The following is a 16,824-nucleotide window of genomic DNA, read 5'->3' on the forward strand; positions in this document are numbered from 1 at the left end:
AAGGTAAAACATACCTTATGTGTGAGTCAGATAGGAGCGGTACTGTGGGTGGATAATGAAAAAGAAATTACATGCCGAAAAAAAAAAAAAAAAAAAAAAAAAAAAAAAAAAAAAAAAAAAAAAAAAATTACATACAGCAAAAACCGGCCGATCAGAGAAACGCTCTAGTGCAGGGGATTTACCTGAGGAGACCGAGCTGGATGGTGGTGCTGTCAGACGCGGTGTCCACCGCTAGTCTGATCAGAAGTAAGTGCGGCCGCCATCTTATAAGAAAGGGGCGGGACAAGCCAGCTCCAACAGCCAATCAGCGGCTGGGTGGCAGACAGGAAGTGACGGCGTGCTGTGAGGACTACCTCAGTGTGCAGCTCAATGAGAGTTCCTGTGTATGGTAACCGGAAGTGACATCACGTTGTCATAGGGATAGGGCAATACAATGGAAAAAAAAAAAAAAAAAAAAAAAAAAAAAAAAAAAAAAAAAAAAAAAAAAAAAACAAACACGAGCGCTGCGGAAAGCGCGGCAAGGAGAAAGTAGAAAAGGAATGAAAATACAGGCAACATAGGACAAGTGATATGGAGCTGAAGTGCCTATACGGAGATGATATGCTGGGTGAACAATCTCCATGGTGATAGGTGCTCCTATGGTCTATAGGTCTGATTAGTGATATGATCAGCTAGGTGAGGATAACCAGCTTGGTCCAGTGAGGTGTGCGGGTAGACCGAAGTGATCAGTACAGACGACTCTAGAGGTAAAAGAAAGGAAGAATTAGACAATGGTAAAAATTGCATCAATGACTTACAATGGAAAAAAATAACAAAACCAGGAAGATAGAAGAAGTCCGTAATGACCTGTGGGAAAATAACATGATACCACATTGCAGGGCAAATCACCCGATAGTACCATACAGTCTCAGAGAAAAGAGGCTAGATCATAGTCTCTATTGAGTCCCAATGGGTGGAGGGTCTCCAATGTGTGGATCCAAAACGCTTCCCTCCGCTTTAGGCGAGCAACCCGATCACCACCCCGCCGGATGGGGGGGATATGTTCTATTACCTGGAACTGTAGCTGTGAGATATTATGACCCAAATTATGGAAGTGGAGGGGGATGGGTAACAACAGGTTCTTACAGCGGACCGTGGATTTATGTTTGGAAATCCGATCGCGAATAGGTTGCGTTGTTTCACCTATGTATAGAAGTCCACAGGGACATTTGATTAAGTATATAACCCATGATGAAGCGCATGTGAAATACTCCGGGATTCGGAATGACTTTCCAGAGCGAGGATGATGGAAGCGGGGTCCTTTAAGGACATTATGACATTGAGAGCAGTTCAGGCATGGGAAGGTCCCGGTACGTGGACTCTGTAAGAACCGTTGGCGGGGGGATGGAATACCTGATCCCAAGTCTGCCCTGACCAACGAGTCCTTTAAGTTGGGTGGACGTTTGAAACAGGGAAGAAAAGGGTTCTGAAACTCAGTAACGTTGGGGTAACCCTTGGACAGCAGGTGCCAATTCCGGCGTATTGACCTATGTAGAATGTACGCAAACGGGTGATATGAATGAACAAACGGGATCCGATTAGAGGCTCTATTGGGTCGTGGGGTAGGGGGGGCAGCGGCTTTTTCCAGTATCGCTGGCGGGTAACCCCGTTGAGTGAACTTAGAAGCCATTTCCTGGAGGCGGATCGATCTAAGCTCTGTGTCAGACACAATCTTAGAGACCCGATAAAATTGGGACTTAGGTACTGAATTTTTTGTGGCCGGAGGGTGGAAACTCGTAAAATGTAACAAACTGTTACGGTCAGTGCTTTTAGTGTAGAGGTCGGTAGTGAAAGAGCCATCAGGTTGTAGAATGACTAAGGTGTCTAGGAAATTGATCTGTGTAGTACTGTAAGACATGGTGAAAGAGATACCTGGCCAGGCCGTGTTCAGCCAATCGAAGAAGAACGCGAGGGCTTCCAACGAGCCCCCCCATATGCAAAAGACGTCGTCGATGTAACGTTTCCATACAAGGACGTGGTCACGAAATAGTGGGTGAGGGTATATCTGACTCTCCTCAAAATCGGCCATGTAGCAATTAGCATACGGGGGTGCTACGTTGGAGCCCATCGCGGTACCACGGATTTGTAGATAAAAGTCATCCTGGAACAAAAAATAATTACGGGTAAGAATGATGGTTAGTAGGTCAATACACAAGTTGATCTGGTTGGGTAGCAAGCCGGACTGGGTCAGGAGTTTATGGACCGAATTGATGCCTTCTATATGGGGGATAGATGTATACAAGTCTTTTACATCCATTGTTACCAGAATTGAGTGTGGAGGAATGGGACTTATGTCTTTCAGGATGTTAAGGAAGGATCCTGTGTCCAGGATAAAGGATTTTGATGTCCTAATCAATGGGGTGAGAATTTTTTCTAGGTAAATGGCCAGTGGGGAGAGGATAGAGTCGGTAGAGGCGACTATGGGCCTCCCTGGGGGTTTCTCTAAGTTTTTGTGGATTTTGGGAATGGTATAAAATACTGGGGTGATAGGGTGTAGTTTGGTGAGGAAGTCCCGTGTCTTAGGGTCTAAGACCCCTAACTCAATATATTTCAAAAGAGTGTCCGAGATGATTTGACGAGTCACGGATAGGGGGTCATGTGGTAATTTAACATAGATCGTGGGATCACCTAGTTGGCGTTTGATTTCAAGAAGGTAGTCCGATCTATTCATAATCACAAGGGCGCCCCCTTTATCTGCAGGTTTGAAAATGAGGTTGTTGTCGTTTTGTAGGCCCCGTATGGCTTGTCGTTCCATGGGAGAGAGATTGGGGGGAAAAAACAATTTACCCTTTCTGATATCCTCACATAGTAATTTAAATGATTCTTTCACGAAACCTATGAAAGATTCCATGGCGTGTGAGCCTTGGGGAGGTCTGAAATGACTTTTGGTGTAGAGCCCTAGGCTCCGTGAAGAGAGAGGACCGTCAGATGAGCCCGTGGAGGGTAGGGTAGAAGATGATTCGGGAGATGTGGAGAAAAAGGCCTTAAGTCTAAGTGATCGAAAGAATCTCTGAAGATCCATTTCAAGATCAAATGTATGACATTGGTATGATGGACAAAAAGACAAACCCTTCTGCAGGACTTTGTATTCCGCTACACCAAGTAATCTATCAGAGATGTTAATTACCAATGGATTGGTACCTGAGATCTCGTTATCCTCCCTTGGGCCGAGTCTCCTCCTATGTCCGTGGCCGCGCCTCGTGGTCTTCTTCTCGGGAAACGTTGTCGTTGGCCTAAAAAACGGGGTGGAAGTGTGGCAGGGGTACCCAACTCCTGTTCTGAGCCTGATGTTGAGTAGTCGAGGGAGGTACGCTGGGCCTGGCGAGATGGGTTTCGACGTCCGGCATAATTGTCCTGCCATCTGTATACCTGTTGGCGCTCGTAGTCCTCCGTGTCCCTATTGAATTTGCTACGTTTTCTGTCCTCTGTCTCCCGTCGGTGCTTCTCGATGTTTCTGGATATTTGGTCCTTGAGGGTAATCAGTTCCTCGGGGGTCCCAGATGAAGACAGTTGAGCCTCGATGGATTTGATGGTCTCGGAGCTTGTGGAGATCGCTTTCTGCAGGTGCTCAATCGTCAGGGTAATAATGTCGAAAGAACATTTATTTAATATTTGTTCATATCTGGTGCAATACTCGGGAGAGTCCCGAAACAGTGTGGGACGTAGTGGAACCCGTAGACCCCTAGGGATCCGTTGTGCTCGAAGATACTCAGAGAGTGTGGCACAGTGAAGTTCGATGTTGGTAAAGTGACGGAGTTCCCTTTCTAGATCTCTCCCCCTTGCTTCCCTAGGAGGGATTTTTAAAAAATCGCTACTGAAAGTGGAACGTGCCAGGATATTCGAGGTCTCCTCAGCATTATAGGAGAATGTGGACATGACCCGTCAGTGTGCAATCACGTAGGGGAAGATTATCAGATACAAAAACCGTGTGCACTACTGGAGAAGAATGGTGCTAGGTTAGGTTCCCACACCTTCATAGACTATAAAGAAAAAGAACCCAGCACTCAACTGATGCTTTAGTGCAATTTTAATCGTAGTAGTACCCAATAAACGTTTCGGTCCTTGAATGGACCTTCGTCAGTAACTACATGTGAAAACCAAAAACAAGTGTAAACAAAAATTACAGAAAATAAAGTTGCATACAAAATAAAGTATATACAAGGTATTTTGGAAAAGGACAATAGCATCGATACAAAACTCTGGTCAATCTATACATAGAGTATATGCTGGGGAGAAAATAACCCGAATATCTAGGCTGAATTATGTTCCACTCAGGATGAAATAAGGAGAGATACACCAGAAAGATGATAGTGGGAGAGGAGGTACATACCGTACTGTAGAATAATAGAATAGACCGTATGGTCATAGGGTACAAAAAAGCAGCGTCTGTAAGTGTAAGAAAGTCCCATAAAATTCCCATGGACCGGTAAGCACAGGGTGTCAGGGGATATAAGGTAAAACATACCTTATGTGTGAGTCAGATAGGAGCGGTACTGTGGGTGGATAATGAAAAAGAAATTACATGCCGAAAAAAAAAAAAAAAAAAAATTACATACAGCAAAAACCGGCCGATCAGAGAAACGCTCTAGTGCAGGGGATTTACCTGAGGAGACCGAGCTGGATGGTGGTGCTGTCAGACGCGGTGTCCACCGCTAGTCTGATCAGAAGTAAGTGCGGCCGCCATCTTATAAGAAAGGGGCGGGACAAGCCAGCTCCAACAGCCAATCAGCGGCTGGGTGGCAGACAGGAAGTGACGGCGTGCTGTGAGGACTACCTCAGTGTGCAGCTCAATGAGAGTTCCTGTGTATGGTAACCGGAAGTGACATCACGTTGTCATAGGGATAGGGCAATACAATGGAAAAAAAAAAAAAAAAAAAAAAAAAAAAAAAAAACAAACACGAGCGCTGCGGAAAGCGCGGCAAGGAGAAAGTAGAAAAGGAATGAAAATACAGGCAACATAGGACAAGTGATATGGAGCTGCACACGGTTTTTGTATCTGATAATCTTCCCCTACGTGATTGCACACTGACGGGTCATGTCCACATTCTCCTATAATGCTGAGGAGACCTCGAATATCCTGGCACGTTCCACTTTCAGTAGCGATTTTTTAAAAATCCCTCCTAGGGAAGCAAGGGGGAGAGATCTAGAAAGGGAACTCCGTCACTTTACCAACATCGAACTTCACTGTGCCACACTCTCTGAGTATCTTCGAGCACAACGGATCCCTAGGGGTCTACGGGTTCCACTACGTCCCACACTGTTTCGGGACTCTCCCGAGTATTGCACCAGATATGAACAAATATTAAATAAATGTTCTTTCGACATTATTACCCTGACGATTGAGCACCTGCAGAAAGCGATCTCCACAAGCTCCGAGACCATCAAATCCATCGAGGCTCAACTGTCTTCATCTGGGACCCCCGAGGAACTGATTACCCTCAAGGACCAAATATCCAGAAACATCGAGAAGCACCGACGGGAGACAGAGGACAGAAAACGTAGCAAATTCAATAGGGACACGGAGGACTACGAGCGCCAACAGGTATACAGATGGCAGGACAATTATGCCGGACGTCGAAACCCATCTCGCCAGGCCCAGCGTACCTCCCTCGACTACTCAACATCAGGCTCAGAACAGGAGTTGGGTACCCCTGCCACACTTCCACCCCGTTTTTTAGGCCAACGACAACGTTTCCCGAGAAGAAGACCACGAGGCGCGGCCACGGACATAGGAGGAGACTCGGCCCAAGGGAGGATAACGAGATCTCAGGTACCAATCCATTGGTAATTAACATCTCTGATAGATTACTTGGTGTAGCGGAATACAAAGTCCTGCAGAAGGGTTTGTCTTTTTGTCCATCATACCAATGTCATACATTTGATCTTGAAATGGATCTTCAGAGATTCTTTCGATCACTTAGACTTAAGGCCTTTTTCTCCACATCTCCCGAATCATCTTCTACCCTACCCTCCACGGGCTCATCTGACGGTCCTCTCTCTTCACGGAGCCTAGGGCTCTACACCAAAAGTCATTTCAGACCTCCCCAAGGCTCACACGCCATGGAATCTTTCATAGGTTTCGTGAAAGAATCATTTAAATTACTATGTGAGGATATCAGAAAGGGTAAATTGTTTTTTCCCCCCAATCTCTCTCCCATGGAACGACAAGCCATACGGGGCCTACAAAACGACAACAACCTCATTTTCAAACCTGCAGATAAAGGGGGCGCCCTTGTGATTATGAATAGATCGGACTACCTTCTTGAAATCAAACGCCAACTAGGTGATCCCACGATCTATGTTAAATTACCACATGACCCCCTATCCGTGACTCGTCAAATCATCTCGGACACTCTTTTGAAATATATTGAGTTAGGGGTCTTAGACCCTAAGACACGGGACTTCCTCACCAAACTACACCCTATCACCCCAGTATTTTATACCATTCCCAAAATCCACAAAAACTTAGAGAAACCCCCAGGGAGGCCCATAGTCGCCTCTACCGACTCTATCCTCTCCCCACTGGCCATTTACCTAGAAAAAATTCTCACCCCATTGATTAGGACATCAAAATCCTTTATCCTGGACACAGGATCCTTCCTTAACATCCTGAAAGACATAAGTCCCATTCCTCCACACTCAATTCTGGTAACAATGGATGTAAAAGACTTGTATACATCTATCCCCCATATAGAAGGCATCAATTCGGTCCATAAACTCCTGACCCAGTCCGGCTTGCTACCCAACCAGATCAACTTGTGTATTGACCTACTAACCATCATTCTTACCCGTAATTATTTTTTGTTCCAGGATGACTTTTATCTACAAATCCGTGGTACCGCGATGGGCTCCAACGTAGCACCCCCGTATGCTAATTGCTACATGGCCGATTTTGAGGAGAGTCAGATATACCCTCACCCACTATTTCGTGACCACGTCCTTGTATGGAAACGTTACATCGACGACGTCTTTTGCATATGGGGGGGCTCGTTGGAAGCCCTCGCGTTCTTCTTCGATTGGCTGAACACGGCCTGGCCAGGTATCTCTTTCACCATGTCTTACAGTACTACACAGATCAATTTCCTAGACACCTTAGTCATTCTACAACCTGATGGCTCTTTCACTACCGACCTCTACACTAAAAGCACTGACCGTAACAGTTTGTTACATTTTACGAGTTTCCACCCTCCGGCCACAAAAAATTCAGTACCTAAGTCCCAATTTTATCGGGTCTCTAAGATTGTGTCTGACACAGAGCTTAGATCGATCCGCCTCCAGGAAATGGCTTCTAAGTTCACTCAACGGGGTTACCCGCCAGCGATACTGGAAAAAGCCGCTGCCCCCCCTACCCCACGACCCAATAGAGCCTCTAATCGGATCCCGTTTGTTCATTCATATCACCCGTTTGCGTACATTCTACATAGGTCAATACGCCGGAATTGGCACCTGCTGTCCAAGGGTTACCCCAACGTTACTGAGTTTCAGAACCCTTTTCTTCCCTGTTTCAAACGTCCACCCAACTTAAAGGACTCGTTGGTCAGGGCAGACTTGGGATCAGGTATTCCATCCCCCCGCCAACGGTTCTTACAGAGTCCACGTACCGGGACCTTCCCATGCCTGAACTGCTCTCAATGTCATAATGTCCTTAAAGGACCCCGCTTCCATCATCCTCGCTCTGGAAAGTCATTCCGAATCCCGGAGTATTTCACATGCGCTTCATCATGGGTTATATACTTAATCAAATGTCCCTGTGGACTTCTATACATAGGTGAAACAACGCAACCTATTCGCGATCGGATTTCCAAACATAAATCCACGGTCCGCTGTAAGAACCTGTTGTTACCCATCCCCCTCCACTTCCATAATTTGGGTCATAATATCTCACAGCTACAGTTCCAGGTAATAGAACATATCCCCCCCATCCGGCGGGGTGGTGATCGGGTTGCTCGCCTAAAGCGGAGGGAAGCGTTTTGGATCCACACATTGGAGACCCTCCACCCATTGGGACTCAATAGAGACTATGATCTAGCCTCTTTTCTCTGAGACTGTATGGTACTATCGGGTGATTTGCCCTGCAATGTGGTATCATGTTATTTTCCCACAGGTCATTACGGACTTCTTCTATCTTCCTGGTTTTGTTATTTTTTTCCATTGTAAGTCATTGATGCAATTTTTACCATTGTCTAATTCTTCCTTTCTTTTACCTCTAGAGTCGTCTGTACTGATCACTTCGGTCTACCCGCACACCTCACTGGACCAAGCTGGTTATCCTCACCTAGCTGATCATATCACTAATCAGACCTATAGACCATAGGAGCACCTATCACCATGGAGATTGTTCACCCAGCATATCATCTCCGTATAGGCACTTCAGCTCCATATCACTTGTCCTATGTTGCCTGTATTTTCATTCCTTTTCTACTTTCTCCTTGCCGCGCTTTCCGCAGCGCTCGTGTTTGTTTTTTTTTTTTTTTTTTTTTTTTTTTTTTTTTTCCATTGTATTGCCCTATCCCTATGACAACGTGATGTCACTTCCGGTTACCATACACAGGAACTCTCATTGAGCTGCACACTGAGGTAGTCCTCACAGCACGCCGTCACTTCCTGTCTGCCACCCAGCCGCTGATTGGCTGTTGGAGCTGGCTTGTCCCGCCCCTTTCTTATAAGATGGCGGCCGCACTTACTTCTGATCAGACTAGCGGTGGACACCGCGTCTGACAGCACCACCATCCAGCTCGGTCTCCTCAGGTAAATCCCCTGCACTAGAGCGTTTCTCTGATCGGCCGGTTTTTGCTGTATGTAATTTTTTTTTTTTTTTTTTTTTTTTTTTTTTTTTTTTTTTTTTTCGGCATGTAATTTCTTTTTCATTATCCACCCACAGTACCGCTCCTATCTGACTCACACATAAGGTATGTTTTACCTTATATCCCCTGACACCCTGTGCTTACCGGTCCATGGGAATTTTATGGGACTTTCTTACACTTACAGACGCTGCTTTTTTGTACCCTATGACCATACGGTCTATTCTATTATTCTACAGTACGGTATGTACCTCCTCTCCCACTATCATCTTTCTGGTGTATCTCTCCTTATTTCATCCTGAGTGGAACATAATTCAGCCTAGATATTCGGGTTATTTTCTCCCCAGCATATACTCTATGTATAGATTGACCAGAGTTTTGTATCGATGCTATTGTCCTTTTCCAAAATACCTTGTATATACTTTATTTTGTATGCAACTTTATTTTCTGTAATTTTTGTTTACACTTGTTTTTGGTTTTCACATGTAGTTACTGACGAAGGTCCATTCAAGGACCGAAACGTTTATTGGGTACTACTACGATTAAAATTGCACTAAAGCATCAGTTGAGTGCTGGGTTCTTTTTCTTCATTATCCTCGCAGACAGGATTACAATGAAAGGTTAACTCCTCTGTATACAGGTGATAATGTGGAACTCACCATTTACAACAGATGAAGGTAACAGCTCACCTCCTCCCCCTCGCTGTAGGAATTGTTTGCTAGGCAATCCCTGCATGTGTTGCACGAGACATGCGGCCGCGGTGACTCAAACATATTTCGAGCAGGCCAAAAATACTCTATTAACACCTGAGCACGGACGGATAACACCATATCCGAGCACGCTCGATCATCACTAGTCTCCACTAACAGGGCCATTGACTTTAATGAAGCAAGTGGAGTGATTTTGCGCTCTGTCGCATATCATTTTCTGCGGCATGCACATATGTGAGGCAGAAAAAACACACAAAAATTGATCTTGGTTTAAGTTGGTATACATGCAGTATGGTTCATGAAAATGTGTTTATGTGCTGCATGTATTACAACTTAACCCAAGCTCAATTTTTGTGTTTTTTCTTTGTATTTTTTTGCATTCTGTGCAAGCCGGGGTGTGGCCTCCCTCTCCTGAGCTGGAAATTATATTTAAAGGATTCCCTAAACTGGTGTCCACTGGTCGGGCCCAGTCCTTTTGTCTGCCCCAAAATTCACACACTGAGGTCAACCCTGACACATGGTAAGGTTTTTAATATTAGACAGCGTAGGACCGTCCCCGATCAGGGTCACCTTGTCGATGGTGTGATGGCTTTTATGCTATTTTTGATCAAAAACCGTATTAATAAGAACCCTGTGTTATTTAAATGCACTTTTGCTTTTACTTATTTAGTTACAGCAGGGTTTTTGCTCATTTTGTATCTTGTAAGTTTTGGACCTATTTGAGGAAGGCAGCAAGATGCAGTCAATGACATTTGATGCCTGCCTCAAATAGTTTGAAAACGATGTCCGACAGAGCACAAAGTGACTGAGGCTACTTCATTAAAGTCAATGGTCTAAGCCTGAATCCAATTTTTCAGGGCTTCAGATGCAAGTCCCAACGGAGCCAGTGGCGTGTGGCTAAAAGTTGATGTGAACCATGCCTTGAGGCGATACCGTGCGGAGTTTGGCGCTAGCACTGCAGAATGCTGTTGAATACTTTGAGTTTTGCTCTGGGTGCAAAGAGTGGGAGAACAGAAACCTAAAATGTGCTGTGAAGACCTAAGTGCTAGCTAGCGTATCCCCTAATTTAGTTATGAATAGGGCATTGTACCAACTGCTTAAAATAGGAACTCGTCAGGACAAGTGAAGTAAAACAAAAACTTGTAATTGTAGAGAAACTTAGAGGAAGCCGCACACAGTAAATTTAGACCTTTGTGCTGCGGGCAGATGACAAATACCACAAACATATCACAGACATGCCTGCGAGACCGAGGAGGGCGAGATGTGAGCAGCACGAAAAGGAAAACACTGAAGTACAGCAGATCATGGACACATTACAGGAACCGTGCATGTTCTTCATATTTGGAGACTGGTGACACTTGACAAACCGAGATCTGAAAGCTGGTGAAGTTTACAAGTGTATAGATCTGAGGCCGCGCACGTCTAGTCGTAATGAGGCTGGAAGTGTGCCTATCACATACTTGTGTTCACACGACCGCTCCGTCTTACCGCCGGCGCTCGAGAATCTTGGTCACGCGCTGTAGGGGTTCTCGGGTCTGCAGGCACGTAGAATTTTGGGATAAAGTTTGACAACTTTAATGTAGGCAATAAGCTGTATGCCATAAACTCTATAAATCCCTCTGTTCGAGAATGGAATTTTTTTTTAATATAGGAGTATAAGTACCGTATATTGTTATTACAAGAACTAAATTGCAATTGTACCCGTATATGAACTTGAGGCCACCCCTTTAATCTTTGGCCTGCATACGATGTTCTCGTAGGTGTAGAGTGTGGATTACAGCATAAGAGAAGATTCGTAGACTGACAAGATGGAAACGTCGAGCAGTGACTAAACTGACTATTACTGTAAAAGCTCGCTCAGAATTACTGATCAGTCATCTTTAAGGGTGTAAAAAAGTGCTAATACTAATAGTACAAGAGATGCTGCCTTACAGTACATTATAAATTACAGACATTTCACCTCTGTTAACACTTAAAGAAAGAAAAGGCAAAAAAACACCATCACGTCACATGAACTGCACTGAATGAGCTCTTAATAGCATCCATGTATAACAGATCACGTGGCAACATCTGCAACATATTCTAAAAATATCATAAACTACTGAGATCCGCCTCCACTGGGGAAAGCGGGCGGCAAGTCATTTATTGTTTGCCATACATTGAAAGCTATAGCTTCACATCAACATTTCCTGCCCAGAGTTCATGTAAAATTCCAAGCATTACTAGAACTCGTGCAAAGCTATGAAAGTTGCAGCGATGGCGCGCGACGTATGCAGCTCATGCAACGGATGCCATGAAACTTTATCCACAGAAGTAATCAATGAGGTCACATGCAAGATAAGGCCAATTTGGTCACCAGCAAACACAGAAATTTGCTAATAACCAATTGCTGCGGCGACAGCCTGGACGACACAGCGGCCGCCGCGACAGCCTGGACGACACAGCCGCCGCCGCGAAAGCCTGGACGACACAGTCGCCGCCGCGACAGCCTGGACGACAGACACAGCCGCCGCCGCGACAGCCTGGACGACAGACACAGCCGCCGCGACAGCCTGGACGACACAGCCGCCGCCGCGACAGCCTGGACGACACAGCCGCCGCCGCGACAGCCTGGACCACACAGCCGCCGCCGCGACAGCCTGGACCACACAGCCGCCGCCGCGACAGCCTGGACCACACAGCCGCCGCCGCGACAGCCTGGACAACACAGCCGCCGCCGCGACAGCCTGGACAACACAGCCGCCACCGCGACAGCCTGGACGACACGGCCGCCGCCGCGACAGCCTGGACGACACGGCCGCCGCCGCGACAGCCTGGACAACACAGCCGCCGCCGCGACAGCCTGGACGACACAGCCGCAACTTACAATGAATACGACACAAGACCTGCCATTTTGAACATTTTTTGGTTACGCACATATTAATAAACCAGCACCATTATGCTCTGAAGAAGAAAAAAAAAAAAAAAAAAGTGTCAGCTTCTCAAATTCACAGGTCAAATTTTGGGCACCTAACAATGGGGGTGAGTGTTTAGATGGAGCAGTGATCCAGAACCGTGTCAGCACACACACAGACATAATTTGACATTTGCTTTATGAAATGTGCAGATGGACAATAGGCCAAAGCTTTTAAAGAAAAGGCTGGCACACTTTACCGGGCACCATTTTGGCAGGATTGATGTGCTGTATACCAGGCAAGTCTAGCTCCCATGCCAGCTACTTATCTGACAGCTCCCGAGAAAGGCGCACACAAATAAACCACAACGAAGTGTGAGGCTTGTGTCTGCAAGCAGCTGAAGAATTAGCAAAAATACAGGAAATCGCTTAGAAGACTTCTGTACATACACATTCCTCCCAATCATAGCATGACAACCTCTAGCAGCAGAGAGACAAAACCCGCCAGAGCTTTACTTTCTAGGAATTATCCATTTCCTACTCGTGTTCCGGGTGATCAGGGGAGCTCTAGAATTTCTATAGCAAAGCTGTCAAAGAATATCCAGCACAAAGTCACCATCAAGTTTCAAAATCAGGAGAGTAATAGGAGTTTTCCTGCAGCAAAAAGTAGAAAAGGAGCTCCTGTGTATGGGGGAGTCGGCTGAGCGAGCGCTCCTGTGTATGGGGGAGTCGGCTGAGCGAGCGCTCCTGTGTATGGGGGAGTCGGCTGAGCGAGCGCTCCTGTGTATGGGGGAGTCGGCTGAGCGAGCGCTCCTGTGTATGGGGGAGTCGGCTGAGCGAGCGCTCCTGTGTATGGGGGAGTCGGCTGAGCGAGCGCTCCTGTGTATGGGGGAGTCGGCTGAGCGAGCGCTCCTGTGTATGGGGGAGTCGGCTGAGCGAGCGCTCCTGTGTATGGGGGAGTCGGCTGAGCGAGCGCTCCTGTGTATGGGGGAGTCGGCTGAGCGAGCGCTCCTGTGTATGGGAGAGTCGGCTGAGCGAGCGCTCCTGTGTATGGGAGAGTCGGCTGAGCGAGCGCTCCTGTGTATGGGAGAGTCGGCGAGCGAGCGCTCCTGTGTATGGGGGAGTCGGCTGAGCGAGCACTCCTGTGTATCGGAGAGTCGGCTGAGCGAGCGCTCCTGTGTATCGGAGAGTCGGCTGAGCGAGCGCTCCTGTGTATCGGAGAGTCGGCTGAGCGAGCGCTCCTGTGTATGGGGGACTCGGCTGAGCGAGCGCTCCTGTGTATGGGAGAGTCGGCTGAGCGAGCGCTCCTGTGTATGGGAGAGTCGGCTGAGCGAGCGCTCCTGTGTATGGGAGAGTCGGCTGAGCGAGCGCTCCTGTGTATGGGAGAGTCGGCTGAGCGAGCGCTCCTGTGTATGGGAGAGTCGGCTGAGCGAGCGCTCCTGTGTATCGGAGAGTCGGCTGAGCGAGCGCTCCTGTGTATCGGAGAGTCGGCTGAGCGAGCGCTCCTGTGTATGGGAGAGTCGGCTGAGCGAGCGCTCCTGTGTATGGGGGAGTCGGCTGAGCGAGCGCTCCTGTGTATGGGAGAGTCGGCTGAGCGAGCGCTCCTGTGTATGGGGGAGTCGGCTGAGCGAGCGCTCCTGTGTATGGGAGAGTCGGCTGAGCGAGCGCTCCTGTGTATGGGAAAGTCGGCTGAGCGAGCGCTCCTGTGTATGGGAGAGTCGGCTGAGCGAGCGCTCCTGTGTATCGGAGAGTCGGCTGAGCGAGCGCTCCTGTGTATGGGAGAGTCGGCTGAGCGAGCGCTCCTGTGTATGGGGGAGTCGGCTGAGCGAGCGCTCCTGTGTATGGGAGAGTCGGCTGAGCGAGCGCTCCTGTGTATCGGAGAGTCGGCTGAGCGAGCGCTCCTGTGTATGGGAGAGTCGGCTGAGCGAGCGCTCCTGTGTATGGGGGAGTCGGCTGAGCGAGCGCTCCTGTGTATGGGGGAGTCGGCTGAGCGAGCGCTCCTGTGTTTGGGAGAGTCGGCTGAGCGAGCGCTCCTGTGTATGGGAGAGTCGGCTGAGCGAGCGCTCCTGTGTATGGGGGAGTCGGCTGAGCGAGCGCTCCTGTGTATGGGAGAGTCGGCTGAGCGAGCGCTCCTGTGTATGGGGGAGTCGACTGAGCGAGCGCTCCTGTGTTTGGGAGAGTCGGCTGAGCGAGCGCTCCTGTGTATGGGGGAGTCGGCTGAGCGAGCGCTCCTGTGTATGGGAGAGTCGGCTGAGCGAGCGCTCCTGTGTATGGGGGAGTCGGCTGAGCGAGCGCTCCTGTGTATGGGGGAGTCGGCTGAGCGAGCACTCCTGTGTATGGGAGAGTCGGATGAGCGAGCGCTCCTGTGTACGGGGGAGTCGGCTGAGCGAGCGCTCCTGGGTATTCATTTAAATGAGGATGGAAATATCCCAAAATATTTTTAAATTGACTAGTGTCCAGCTAAAATCTTTTCTTTTTTTCTTTAAATATTGACGTCTATGGGAAACGGATCACAACAGATGGTCATCTGTTACATCATATAATTAAGGGAATCACGGTGGCGCAGTGGTTAGTACTGCAGCCTTGCAGCGCTGGAGTCCTGGGTTCGAACCCCACCAAGGACAACATCTGCAAAGAGTTTGTATGTTCTCTCCGTGTTTGCGTGGGTTTCCTCCGGGCACTCCGGTTTCCTCCCACATTCCAAAGACATACTGATAGGGAATTTAGATTGTGAACCCCATCGGGGACAGTGATGATAATGTGTGCAAACTGTAAAGCGCTGCGGAATATGTTAGCGCTATATAAAAATAAAGATTATTATTATTATTATTAAGGGAATCAGTCAGCAGCTTGTTTGCCATTTAATCTGAAAGCAGAACAATGTAAGGCAAGAGAGTCTGATTTAAAAGGATAAGTCATTTACCAAGCTGTGTGCTGAAGTTTTAATATAATCACGGTTTTATCAGCAGGAGATTATCAGTGGAGGACTAGGTCTAGTATGCAGCCAATCCAGCCATTCTGTAGAACCCCGCCCCACCACAGATTGGCAGCTTTCTATACATTGCCAGCAAGCAGCCAATCAGTGGTGTGGGCGGGGTTATACAGAGCTCAGCATTTAGAGAACTGCTTGATCTGCAGATAAAACGGTGATTTTATTTAAACTAGCAGCTCAGTAAGTGATACACCACTGGAGTCAGGCTCTCTGCCCCTACATCATGTTGCTCTCATATTACATAGCAAAAACCTGGCAACAGATTCCCTTTAAAGAGATCAACTTGTTTGAGCACTGAACATGACCAGAACACTGGAGGTGATCAGTGACACGTGTAATAAAAAAGATCAGTTACAAAAAATGGAGGCAAAACAGAAAATAAAAAGTGCTCCATTAGTACTTTTAGAAAATTTTTGCTCCATTAGTAACAAATAGTCTTTTTTTTATTATTGCGGATCAAATGGATGACAACTGGAAAAAAAGTTGAGAAAAGTCGAAGAAATAAAAGTTGAGCTGTGGGAAGGCATTACATGATTACAACGATCGGTGCAAACACCGACCACAATAATCAAACACATGAAACCGGAGGAATTTAGGATCCGCAGGAGCCAAGAGTTGGATCAGGTAGTGAGGAGTCTCGTGCCAAAGAGATAATATGCAACTAGTCTGTCCACATTCTACATATGATCCAATCTGGCCTCATTTACCTACGGAAGCGAAAGGTGAAGAAACCGATGAACGAAAGGAAAGAAAAAATAATAAATGCACCAACAACAAACTAAAGTTCTGCGGTGCCAAACAGAGATCCCACGGGAGCACTGACCTCCGCACATTTGATCCGGCTGGTACAGGATGTCTCCTGTGTTACCGTCCATCTGTAAAGAAGCCATCTACAGCACAGATAACCAAGAAACAATGCACAAAGCATCATATTTGTTTCACGGTGATAAAAGAGAAACTTTTTATAACCTAAGCCCAGTCTAGTTAGTCAGATACACAATCTGGTCGCCCCCACAGGGGCAGGCTAATCTACGGAAACTCAGGAGGGGAAAGTGTGACTTGTGCCAGGAGAGATAGCCTGCTGCGAGCAGAAACTGAGCCCGAAACCATCATCGAGAGGGAACCAACCATGCAGATCATGCACTAACCGTCCAGCTGCTTATGGAAAGGGGAAACGAGGGTCTACATGATGACCGGTCTATACGAAAGAATCAAAAGTAGGGTCAGAACATAGCAGATCTGTTGTAAAAAAATTTGAGTCTGAAAATGAAAAACTGGTGTAATTTCGCCCTCAGTAAAAGGGGTTGTCCACTACTAGGACAACTCATTCTTGAACTAAATGTTTGGGCCCAATATAAAAAAAAAATACTCACCTTCCATGCCGTCACA

General features: G+C 47.2%; 3 protein-coding genes across 4 annotated transcripts in view; 1 reads left to right on the forward strand and 2 right to left on the reverse strand.

The window, feature by feature from the left end:
* Positions 1 to 16,824, reverse strand: part of ARHGAP29 (Rho GTPase activating protein 29) — a 149,973-nt gene that overhangs the window by 56,645 nt on the left and 76,504 nt on the right. The gene's annotated exons all lie outside the window — the stretch shown is intronic.
* On the reverse strand, positions 439 to 4,218 carry LOC138648165 (uncharacterized). Its single transcript, XM_069737670.1, has 2 exons — positions 3,181 to 4,218; positions 439 to 740 (listed from the first exon to the last, which is right to left on the reverse strand). The coding sequence occupies exons 1-2, from the start codon at positions 3,913 to 3,915 to the stop codon at positions 726 to 728; spliced, it is 750 nt and encodes a 249-aa protein (XP_069593771.1). The 5' UTR covers positions 3,916 to 4,218; the 3' UTR covers positions 439 to 725.
* On the forward strand, positions 5,029 to 8,499 carry LOC138648166 (uncharacterized). Its single transcript, XM_069737671.1, has 2 exons — positions 5,029 to 5,809; positions 8,250 to 8,499. The coding sequence occupies exons 1-2, from the start codon at positions 5,075 to 5,077 to the stop codon at positions 8,262 to 8,264; spliced, it is 750 nt and encodes a 249-aa protein (XP_069593772.1). The 5' UTR covers positions 5,029 to 5,074; the 3' UTR covers positions 8,265 to 8,499.

Source organism: Ranitomeya imitator, chromosome 8 (assembly GCF_032444005.1).
Source record: "Ranitomeya imitator isolate aRanImi1 chromosome 8, aRanImi1.pri, whole genome shotgun sequence".
In the NCBI taxonomy this organism is placed as follows: domain Eukaryota; kingdom Metazoa; phylum Chordata; class Amphibia; order Anura; family Dendrobatidae; genus Ranitomeya; species Ranitomeya imitator.

Excerpts from the sequence above, each read along its gene's own strand:
- LOC138648165 (XM_069737670.1), bottom strand. The coding sequence starts at position 3,915 with ATGTCCACATTCTCCTATAATGCTGAGGAGACCTCGAATATCCTGGCA.
- LOC138648166 (XM_069737671.1), top strand. The coding sequence starts at position 5,075 with ATGTCCACATTCTCCTATAATGCTGAGGAGACCTCGAATATCCTGGCA.